General features: G+C 44.8%; 1 protein-coding gene across 2 annotated transcripts in view; it reads right to left on the bottom strand.

Annotated features, from left to right (window-relative positions):
- The window catches only part of MAPK4 (mitogen-activated protein kinase 4), a 104,199-nt gene that overhangs the window by 2,282 nt on the left and 89,697 nt on the right, over positions 1–12,220 (bottom strand). For both annotated transcript variants that reach the window (XM_084832022.1, XM_084832021.1), the window contains 2 exons: positions 3,089–3,250; positions 980–1,181 (listed from right to left, as the gene is read on the bottom strand). In XM_084832022.1, the coding sequence (XP_084688148.1) occupies positions 980–1,181; positions 3,089–3,250 (364 nt within the window). The remainder of the gene's footprint in view (positions 1–979; positions 1,182–3,088; positions 3,251–12,220) is intronic.

The raw sequence follows: 12,220 nt of genomic DNA, 5'->3' as shown, positions 1-12,220 counted from the left end.
CAGCCTTAAGGCCTAGCAACTTTCTGAGGCTGATGAATTCGGCACTCTCAACCTAGATGGCAACAGAAACTTTGGCTGAAGAGTATGAAGTGGTGCCTCATCTTGTAAAAATTCAGACACTCAGGGTTGTTTCTACTCTGTGCTGAACAAAAAATAATTAAAATTCTGTATGAAACAAACCCAAGTATAACACTAAATGTTGTGACCACTCTACATTATGCAAATTATGCATGGTGTGGAGAATGTGAATAGGGAGATATTTTCTCCCTCTCTCAAAATACTAGAACCTGGGGTCATCCCATGAAGCTGATTGGTGGGAGATTCAGGACAGATAAAAGGAAGGACTCCTTTCACACAGTGCATAGTTAAACTATGGAATTTGCTACCACAGGATGTAGTGATGGCCCCCCGTTTGGATGGCTTTAAAAGGGTGTTAGACAAATTCCTGGAGAAGGCTACCAATGGCTACTAGTCCTGATGGCTATGTGCTACCTACAGTACCAGAGGCAGTGAGCCTATGTACGCCTGTTGCTGGGGAACATGGATGGGAGGGTACTGTTGTGTCCTACTTGTGGGTTTCCCACAGGCAGCTGGTTGGCCACTGTGTAAACAGAATGCTGGACTAGATGGACCCTTGGTCTGATCCAGCAGGGCTCTTCTTATGTTCTTAAATAGGGTGTTTTTGCATAATTTATCTTATTTTGCATAATCTAGTCTACATTGTTTACTGTTTGTTTTTGCTAGTCATAAAAGGGACAAGCCTAATTCTCAACCACTGGAAATCTTATACAGCAACTCCTTTGGCTTCTAAGGGTTCACCAGGCTTTGCCATAAACTTTTAAGCAAATTGTAGCATCAATAAGGACTAGAAACATTTTTTTAAACTCAACGCTTAAATTCTCAGGGAGTGGAATTCTGCTCCCACATTCTATGTTCCTACAGAATTGTGGTTTATAGACAATCTATTGAAACAATGTACCTCTCCCAATTGGACATCTGGCTTTGGTTGGCTTCCATCAGCAAAATATCATCAATCTCATCTTCAATTCGGAAAGGGTGTTGAGAAATGGGCTCATCTTCGGGACAATAATATGGACTCATATAAGGATGCTGCAGCCCCACCTCTGCAGTCAAACGGTCCATGGGATTGAATGTTAGTATCTTCTCCAGAAAATCGATAGCTATGAGACGCAGAGAATAAATAATCAGGCCAGCTGTATGTATGCACAAGCAGTTCTTGTTCCTAAAGGAAGAGTCTCGCAAGACTATACATGATAAGAACGGTCACCCCTGAAATCAGATAGAGACCTAACCTTTAAGCTCTCTTTCTATTTAATTATAGGCTGTAATTGTACTTGATTCAAAAGTAGAACTCTAATTATACTTAATGGGAATGACGTGCACGCTTTGGAAGAATGGTGAGTCCTATGAATTTTAGGACAGGAGTCAAAGCAGAGACAGGTAAATAGAGCCAGGTCTAGAAAACATGACTGGGAGCTCAACCCTATGCATTTCTACCCTGAAATAAGCCCTACTGTATTCAATGGGGCTCACTTCCTAATACATTGGAAGGGAACCTCTGGCTGGCAGACCGAATCCAGCCAGCAGGGGTTCGCCATCCAGCCCACAAAACCTTGGATTCTTCCAAGGGGTGAGGCTTGGTCTCCAAGCCACACCCCCTGGAGGAATCTCTGCTATTATCTCCAGTCTCATATTGGAGATAACAGTAGGGATGTGGGTGGCAGGGAACTCGTCAAGCACAGGGAGGAATGGCAGGGGGTGATGATGTCAGTGGCTATGGGCATACCCACTAATGTCAACCAGCCCTCATAGGGCCCAGTGAGAGGCAAATTGCCCCCTCCCCCCAAAACAGGTTGCCAACTCCTGCCCTAATAAGTGTGTTTAGGATTACATGCTAATTCTAGTGCAATCCTAGACATGTTTACTCAGAAGTAAATGGCACTATATTCAATGGGGCTTACTCCCAGGTAAGCGGGCATAGGATTCCAGCCATATCCTTCCATCTTCCCCAGCTACAACCAGACTAGCACAATTAACTTAAATCACAATTAGTGATTTAATATTTCCAAACGTTTTAAAGGAGCAAACAAAAATTTAGGGTTTTCCCTCTCCCCACAGGGAAAGAAAGGGAAATTTGAGGAGGGTGAGGGAGAAAATGAAATACTTCCAGTATTTGCTATTGACATCAACTATGTTTTTATTGTTAAGGCATACACAGATATAATGCCAAAAACAGATCTTTGCTTTCTGACAGGTACAACATGCAGACATAACATTGTTTTTAAGCAAAATAATTTTTAAGCAAAATAATTAGGCAAAAGAAATATATTCTGGTTTTGGTTGTGAAAGTATTAGAGAGTGGTTTCTTGTCCATTTTTGCACATTTGCCCAGGCCCACCAAAGCGTGAGTCAGTGGTTACCTAAAAATATATATTTCTTGTATTGATTTTTATCCCACCTTTCCTTCAAAAAAATCCTCAAAACAGCATGCACAGTTCTTTTTATCCTCAGAGCAACCCACTGAGGTAGGTTAGGCTAAGAGATTATGACTGGCCCAAGATCACCCTGTGAGCATCATGGCTGAATGGGGATTTCAACACCGGTCTCCCCAGTTTCAGTCTGACACTGTAACCACTACACCACCATCCATTTATCATATATTACATAGAGTTCCCAGTAGTCTCCCTTCCATAGGTGTGACCAGGTTCACACTCGCTTATCTTTAGCAGTGCTACAGAATGAGATTCACCTATACCAGCCTTCCCTAATGTGGTGCCCTCCAGATGTTTTGGACTTCAACTCCCATCAGCCACAGCCAGCATGGCCAGTGGCCAGGAATGCTGGGAGCTGCAGTCCAAAAAAGTTAGGCTGGGCAAGGCTGAGGTAGAGCAATCACTGGGCCCAGAATATATTCTTTATAGAAACTCAAATTACCTGGTTGTTGACTGGCAACAAGATGTATTGCTGATGTACAGAAAGGATACAACCTGATCTCCACTGAGTGTGATGCTTATGCAACCTCATATTTTCCAACAAAGGATCCCACTAGATGCTGAACTAACTGTACCTTTGCTGTTCACTTCAGGAAGAAGTTTCCGCAATGGCTTCTTCACCTCCCAGGTGCTGTTGACAAATGTTGGCATCACTTTCAGCAGTTCCTCTTTGTCCTCTTCACGCAAAACAGGGATGGTCTCCAAAATGAGCTGCATCTGTTCTAGCTCGTGGCTTCCTAAACAAACGAGGACAATGCTGTTTATGGAGGTGTCTTTCGGGCTCAAAGAGCTTTAGACCATTTCTATACGAGGCTGTTAATCAGATGTATCTACTTTGAGATTCATTGCAGAATTGAGATCCGAGTGCTACAGGAGGAGTGTTTCCTGTTCTGCTTTTCCACTACGTAACCTCTAAATGGTACTGTGGTATACTGGAATGGCACAAATACACAAGTGAAAAAGCGGGGGGGGGGGGGCTTTCACAATTAAATGCTATATTTTCCCTGCTCTAAAAGGACTTTTCTACACAAAGCTTTTATCATATGCTTGTCATTTCCTACTTCTGGTTGTTTATGAGTTCTTTAGACAACATCATGAGCCTCCAGTTTCGTTCTGTATCTAACAAGCACTTTCTGTGAGTTTTTTGAGAGCAGAGAAAATGCAGAATTTAATTGTGAAAGCAAAAAAAACTGCTTTTTCACTTATGCATTTGCACTAATCCACTGTACCACACTACAACCTAGAGGTTATGTAGTGGAAAAGCAGAAAAGGAAATGTTCTGCATAGTGGTTGGTTATCAATTCTGTAACGAAACCAAAAGTAGATACAGTGAATTAACAGCCGATTAACAGCCTTGTATAAAAAAGCTCAAAAATCTTGCCAAAAAGTTAGATGCTGAAGTGAAACTGGAGGGTCACAATGTTGTCTAAAGAACCCATAAACAACTCCAAGTAGAGAATAATGAGTGCACGATAAATGCCACATGTAGAAAAGCCCCAAAGCTTTGTTCATTCATGCATTTCATCACAGTTATGGCATGTGTGAACGAGCCACCACAGATCAGACATGACAGGATTTTATCTCCTCAGAACACAGTGCTTTCTTCAATTAAATCATCAAATGATGGGCAATCAAGCGATGCACATGTATTTGTGAGCTGGCCTGGCACTGATCGTAGGCAATAGGGTGGCTACTTACACATCACCACAAAAAAGGACAGATATTCATACAATTTGCACATGCTAATCTATATGTATAGATGCAAGCTTAGACATGATTACTATAACTCAAAAGAGAAATACGATACAGTACCAGAGTGGGGAATACTGTGACCAGTTTGACCTGTGTGCCTGGCCACCGTCTGCTATTTCAGTGCTAACTGTTGATGGGCAACTTCAAGGCTTCTGCTCTCCCTTCTGAGGGCTATTTGGGCAGTATCCAATGGGGTGCTTTTGCCCCCACTGCTTCTCTTCTGCCCCACCAATTCTGTCCCACTAGCGGTGGATCCCGCCAATTCCGCTTACACAAGGGAGATTTAGCACTTCCTAGAGGAAGCCCCAAAACAAGGCAAAATGCTGATTTCTGGAAGGAGGCAGGTCAGCAGAGCTCCCTTATGTGAGCTCTGTTGACCTGCCTCCTTCCAGAAATGAGCATTACTGCTTGTTCAGGTTGTCTCCAGAAGTGCTAAATCGTGGTTCTGCAAGTGTTGCGGGCCGCTCGTGCAACGAAATCGGCAGGGCGCAGGAGAATCGGCAAGGGTGTAAGTGCTGCCTTGGATACTGGCCTTTATCTTATAGTCAGGTTTGGACTGGACAGCCATTCATAGAGAGGATGCTTAGAATAGAGGACTGTCCTCTGTGAGCTAAGATGTATGGCCACCCTATTAGGCAAGTGTGATGTTTTCTGGGTTGAGCATCTGGCTAGAGCAATAGCTGCTTCCCCATACATAAATGCAAGGGGCAAAAGTGTAAAGCAGCTTTCTGCAATGTGATGCCCTCCAGATGTTTTGGGCTTCACTTCCCATCACCCCTAGCTGGCATGGCAAGAGGTCATGAATGCTGGGAGCTGTAGTCTAAAATATCTGGAGGGCACCAGATTGGGAAAGGCTGGTGTATACCACCACGTGTGAGAATCATGCTGCATATCGATGTATTTGGGAACCACTGCTCACGCCACTGAAATGAATGGTAAATCCTACTTGCTCAGTCCCTTATGGCACATCTACCCTGCAAACATAAAACAGATTTAATAGTGATTCCTTCTCTCCTGGGAACGGTAGAACTGTAAGGGGGTGGGGGGAGAGGCTGGTAATCTCTCAGAGAAAATCTTCAGCAGCCCCACCACGGTACAACTATCGAGATACTTGGGCTGGGGTTCATGATGGTTAAACTGGGATAAATCAGATATAAAACTTGTGTAGATGTGCCCAAACCTACAGTGTTAAAAATGCCAAATTTCACCACTAGGTGGAAGAAGCCTTTCATGCTCATGATAATAGCCAACAGATCTGTTCAAATCCCCCAGTTGCCCATACAATTAAACTTTCCCTAACAATTCACTGAATGACTTGTTTACTGGGATGTTTCTATGATAAATGGCAAGCTGCACAGTGAGGTTGGCAGTGAGTTAAATTTCGACTGGTCAGCAGTTTTTATAGTCAAACACTAAGGGCGCAAACCTGTGCATGTTTAGACAGAAAAAAGTCCTACAACTCCCAGCACTGGGTGGCTGGGGATTGCTGAGAGATGTAGGGCTTTTTTTCCTATCTAAACATCCATAGGATTGCACCCTAATATGGGATGGTGGCAGGTCTGCTCCAGTCTCAAAATCAGTGGGTGCAGAAGGGTCTATTTTTAATAGGAAAGGGGGTGGATGGGTAAGGAATACAGAAACAGCTTCCCATCTACAGCTTACCCTCCTGTGGGAGCAAAGGGCGGGGAGAAAGGCTGTAGGATGATAAGCCACAGGCAGGGGTGGGGGCTCTGCATTCCTCACCCACACACTCCTGCTATTAAAATGAACCCCCATACCTCCTTTCTAAACATGTAGAACTGCCATTGTCATGTCTGGTTTGGCTGAAGACAGGATCAGAGAAATGAATTCATTTTGTTCAGATCCTTTTTTCCCCGGTCTTGGGGGGGGGGTGGATTGAATCTTTTGCAGAGGGGATTGGAAATATCTGGGAGAGGCCCTTCTTTCGCGACTGCCACCTTCAGAGGCTTGTTTGGTAGAGACACAAAAGAGGGTCTTCTCGGCAGCTGCTCCCAGACTGTGGAACTCCCTGCTGAGGGAGGCTAGGTTCGCTCCTGCTCTGCTGTCCTTCCGCAGACAGGACAAGACCTTTTTATTCAAGCAGGCCTTTGGCATCTAAACAGGTATGTTGGGTCAGATGCTGTTTTTACTCTGTGGTTGTTTTATTTTTAACTGTTTTAGGGCATAACCCTATGCATGTTTAGACAGAGAAAAGGCCTACAACTCCCAGCATTCCCCAGGCAGCCTTGCTGGAAGTTGTAGGCCTTTTCTTTGTCTAAACATGCATAGCATTGTGCCCTTAATGCATTTGTTCTATTACTGTTTTGATCAACTTTAATTCATGATTGTAAACCGCCTTGAGTGCCATTTTTCTTGGTAGAAAAGCAGGGTACAAATCAAATCAATTTCAGATGGATGTCTTCTTCTCCAATGAACCCTCACTTCCTTTTCGGGTGATTCCTATAACCTGTTAAAGAGCCTATACTGACAGCTGACGTCCAAGTTGGGGAGTGAGAATATGGCCCATGGTCAGCCACCACCTTTAAAATAGTCCTCCTGTAAAACTAGCTGCTAACCAAGACTATAGGCAGAGCTAATGACTGGAGTCTGGAAAATGGTGCTTCTCTCTGAAATCTGCTATCTGAGCTAAGGCCAAACTAAACATGAGGTTAATTGCATGAAAGCAATTAAGATGCACTTTAAAAAGAAGAAGAAAATAACTACCCCGGGAGGAGGGGGCATGACTGGGACAGTGGCATGTGAGTTTGAGTCTTTTCCCCCATGCCTGGAACCATATAAAAAGTCATCCCCTAGAACTGCCATGAGTTCCGGAAGTAAAGGCTCCATACTGAGCTTGGCTGAAGGTGGCTTTAAAAGGGGGGCTTTGTTAAGGGAGATGACAAACAGGGCATGGGTGAGAGGAGGTCCCCCAGGCATACTCCCCACCAAGCTTTTCAAATCAGCTCCCAATGCAAATAAATAAGAATCATAGTTGAAGGACAAATGTAAGGCAAGGAGGTTTCATTAGTCTTCTTTATAGTTATTTATTTCTGAGGACCATTAGCTAGAGATGTCCTGGGTTGACTGAGAGGAGAACTATGACAATAGGGTTTTGTTTTTTGCTAAAATCTCATTAATGTTGTGTAAATAATTAACAAACTCAGATCTGCATTCATGATTATTTTAGCAGCTGAAATTGCCTACTTCTAAGAGCTACGCAGGAATTAGATGGAAGTTTCATCTCTTGGAACTGGCTCACCCCTCCCAAATGCTGAGACATGAGGACTCAAAAACAAAATGGATTGTATGGCTTAACCAGTTGTGGAGCACCAGAGTCTGAAGAGGGGATTGGAACTGATAATCTTCTAGTCCCTTCAAACTCTATGATTCCATGGGGCTCATTCAAAAGCGCTTTAAATTTGACTCATTTCCATAAGCTGTGAGGGCGGGACCTCAAGGCTGAGGTCAGTGGGCGCACCTAGATAATTTTAGACCCTGGACTTAATGGTCTTATGGGAGGCTCTTTAGATGACCATGGCTGAGTTCACACAACACGCTAACCCACACTCAGTGGTTGAGTGCGTGTTGTTGTTGAACTGTGGGTTATCGTGTTGTCTGAACACAGCACACTTTCCACTGGGTGGTTTGTTGACCATGCAGTGTGGCTTATTTTTCTCTAAACAAGCCACGCTGAGAACCCATGGGTTGTTCAGGGTGGTTAACAAGCCACACTGCATGGTTAACAAGCTACCCTGTGGAAGACGCGCTGCGTTCAGGCAACACGATAACCCACGGTTCAACGACAACCCACAGTTCAAGTGCAACCCACACTCAACTAATGAGTGTGGATTAGCGTGTTGTGTTAACCCAGCCATTGTGTATTTCTTCAGTTGTGACATACGCAGCTAAGATTTCTCTTCTTCCCCTGCCCCACTGCCATTTCATGCCTTATAACTGCCTCTGCCTGCTGGATATCATAGAATGGTAGGGTTGGAAGGGGCCTATAAGACCATCAAGTCCATCCAGACCACTGAGTCCAACCACTATGTTAGCGGAAGGAAAACTGCCACCCCTGATTTTTAAAATAAATATTCTGAGCAGGTGCAGTTTTGCATTTTAAACTCACTTAAATCACAGCACCATCATGACTGCAGGAATACAATGGAGTTTGCTTCTGCTGCCCTAATGCGAAACACATTTACTTGGGAATATGTCCAGTTTTGTTGTAGAAAAGATAATATATTATTAAAGTAAAAACAATAGCATTAGCATCGGCTACTGGGGCAATTAGGGCTGAACTTCAGAGCATTAGCACCTTATAGTGCCTTTGGCCAACTTTGGCTAGTTTGCCAGCTGTCGCCCTTTCTGGACAGGGATAACCTGGCCACAGTGATCTGGTCATCTCCAGGTTAGATTACTGCAATGAACTGTATGTGGGGCTGCCCTTGAAGACAACTAGGAAGCTCCAGCTGAAACAGAACGCAGCCACCAGGGCGTTGGCTGGTATGGCCAAGGTTATGCATATAACACCAATTCTGAAAGAAGCCCAGTGACTGCCTATTTGCTTCCAGGCCCAGTTTAAGGTGCTGGCACTTAGTTTTGGAGCCCTAAACGACTTAGGACCCAAATCCTGTATCAACAGGCCCACGCCAGGAGATCTTTCACTATAACCCTCCTTCAGATGCCTCCTTTACTGGAAATACAGTATTTAACCACAAAAGAGAAGGCTTTCTCAGTGGTGGCCTCCAGCTATGGAATACCCTCCCTAGAGAGGTCCATTTGCAGTGGCCATGCTGGCTGGGGATGATGGGATTGATAGCCCAACATCTGGAGGGCACCGGGAGGCTGATTTACACAGTCCCAGGATCCAGCCAGTTCATCGTTTTGGTACATAAGCTGGTGCTTTGCCTTGTTATGTCCTGCATTCTTTCCCCTCTTGTTCACAGGAGGAAGCCAATGTTGTGTTCAAAGAATCATTTGACTCCGTATGAAAGAGCACTTTCCATCCCTACACGCCTCCCCCCACCCTCCTTCCCATAGCTTACTTGGGTGGAGAAGTGCATCCTCAGTGTGTTTTGAAAGCATTTCACTGTTTATTTTAAAACAACAGCTCTCAGTGTACAAGTCCTAGTTGCTGGGAGAGGTATGGAAGAATGCATGCACATGCTGGGTCCCACTCCCCGAGAGGCCCCAAACAAACCTTCCCACCCAAAATTGAGTCAGCGGCAATTTGTTTTTGGTCTTTATTCCCTATCTCAAAACCATGTAGTCAAATTGGGAAGTAGCGAGGCAGTCACAACTCTGACCTACCACTCCAGAAGCCATTGTCACCTGTGCTGCACAGAACACTGCTTCCAGTGGTGTGTCTGGGCTGCACCACTTAAAACAGCGGGGTTTATATGACTGAACATTCCTTCATACAAAATAACCAAGATCCCTGCACACAGAAAATTAGATGTCAGGGGAAAGGGTTCTAGCCTAGCTGCAAAGCTACTTTTCTATGTGCAGGTAATTTTTGTATGAAGACAGATGAAGTTTGAAATGGTATAGTGCAGACACAGATTTACTACCTGAGTGAGAACTGTACCTAAGAGGGAGGCCTTCCAGGGTATGGGTTTTTCTCCCAGACAGATGTAGCTTTCTGTAAAAGAAAGATGTAATTGAGGCCTATTTCTCACTGAGGTGGTAAACTTGAGTCTGGGCTATATCACTTCAAACTCACATGACTGAATGTTATACAAAAATCATTTTTTAAAAAAATCCCTGTACCTGGAAAGCTAGCATGTCAAGGAGAAGAGTTCTTCTCCCTGACAGGCTAGTTTTCTATATTTAGGAATGGTTGTTATTATTTTATATGAGAGCATTCCATCATGTAAGCCTCCAGCTGCAGATTGAACTGGTACAATTGAGATTCAGGTTTACCACCTCATTGAGAACTAGACCTATGTTTCAGGCAAACCAAGCAGTCTTCACCTTCCCAGCCCTGATTGCTCCAACAAGAAATTCCCCATTTTCCTTTGTGTTAATTGGCAGTGCTTGTCCAAGACATTTTGGCACCTGAGGTACCAGTGGATCAGTGGCAGAAGGTAGCTTCCCGTGAGGTTGAAAACAATCTTCCCACCCAGGCAAAGAAGGTATGAATAATAAATGTGGAACCATGCTCCTGGTGGTTCCACATGGACCTATGGCCTGACTGGAGTCCACTCGAGAAGAGCCTTCAGTGTGGTGGCCCCTTTTCTTTGGAACTCCCTGCCCCTGGAGGTCAGGCAGGCGCCAACACTGTGCTTCTGGTGCCTCCTGAAAACAGTTCTCTTCCAAGAAGCATTCCTTACATGACCAGCCATGATTTTAATCGGTGCTCTGTTTTTAATAATTTTAATATAGTGTTTTAATCTTTTATCTTTTTTTTTACTATCGTACCTCTTACGTTCGCTGCTCCAGAATCAGTTTTAGATGGGGAGCAGTATACAAATGTTGTAAATTAAATAAATAAATAAGATAAATGACCATTTTCCCCATTTATTCCAAAATCTGCTGTGTGAGTCAGCTCTTCACTCTGCTCAATGGTAGGTCCAACCTTGCTAATCTATGAACAAAATAGAGAGAAGGACATTTTTCTCCCCACTCATAATACTAGAACTCAATGTCTCCTAATGAAGTTGACTGGCAGTAGATTCAGGTCTATCAGTGGGCAGAACAGGGCATTCTGCATGGCCAAGCCTAATCGCTGGAACTCCCTGCCAAGAGAGGTTTACCTCCCCCCACTTTAGCTTCCACCATCAGGTGGAAGTTTTTCTCATCCAGGGAGGTTTCCAAAGCCTCTCTTTGCTGATGGCACTGGTGCTCCGTGTTTCTGTTTATCTTCTTGTTGGTTTTATGGCTTATTGTAATTGTCTGTGTTTTTTAAATGTAGCTATTGATTTCTCTCTGTACTGATTTATGTCGCTCTGGGCGCCTTTTAAAACTGAGATCAACAAGCCAGACAGAGAGCGAAAGGAAGTGCGTTAGTAACTTACAGAAATCCCTGTCACAAGATGCAGTGATAGCCAGTAGCTTAGACAAATTCATGGAGGAGAGGCTTTTTGACAATTATTACCCATGATAGGTAAATAGAACCTGCATCTGGAGGGCACCAGGCTGAGGAAGGCTGATCTAGAGTGATGGTGGGCTCTCCTTCATTGGAGGTCTTCAAGCAGAAGCTAGACAGCCATCGGCGGGGGGGATGCTCTAGCTCTGAATGTCCTGCCTTGAGCAAGGGTTAGACTAGCTGGCCCTACCATGAAGCAGATGTCAGGGTGGACACTGAGCCCATAGAATCCCAGAGTAGTTCTGATTCTGAGGAAGAGGAGTCGCTCCTGGGAGAGGAGCGCGCTCCTCTTTCCCAGGGCCAACAGCTGACGGAGATTCCTCCCACCAGCATTCCTAGCTTAGATAGCAGTCCTGGGAGTGACAGAGCGCGGGAAGCAGACTTGATGGATGCGCGACACCGACGCAGAGAGCGGCGCCAAATGGAGGGCGCAGAAAGGAGGCGTAGTACCCGGTTGGCGGCAAACAACGGCTGCACCCAGAGGATCCAAGGGAAAAGGGGAGGGACTCTCCCTAGTCCTTAAGTTCAGGGGTCTGCCAGTAATTCCCTTTCAAACGGGGACCATCTGTTCCAACGTAGGGCATAGGTACTCTGCTACTCATATCTAGTTGCTAACGGTAGAGTTATTAAGTTATAAAAGAAGAATAAAGCTTTGAAAAAAATCCCTTTGTCTGTGTCTGGACTTGGCTACTGGATTAGACTGAGAAAGGCCTCCAAGGAGCCCTTGACAGCAGCCTGATATGGGCACGTCAGGCGGCGGGATATGGGAAGAGCGGCAAATTGCACCGCTCTTCCCCTCCAAAGTTCCCGCTGTGTCTTGGTCCTGCCTGCGCCTGCCAGCCTGCCAGCTGATCTGCCACTCCCACCT

The sequence above is a fragment of the Heloderma suspectum genome, chromosome 2 (assembly GCF_057233095.1).
Source record: "Heloderma suspectum isolate Gila_16-S chromosome 2, 16-S_ref, whole genome shotgun sequence".
In the NCBI taxonomy this organism is placed as follows: Eukaryota; Metazoa; Chordata; class Lepidosauria; order Squamata; family Helodermatidae; genus Heloderma; species Heloderma suspectum.
This window is presented reverse-complemented; position numbering and strand designations above follow the sequence as displayed.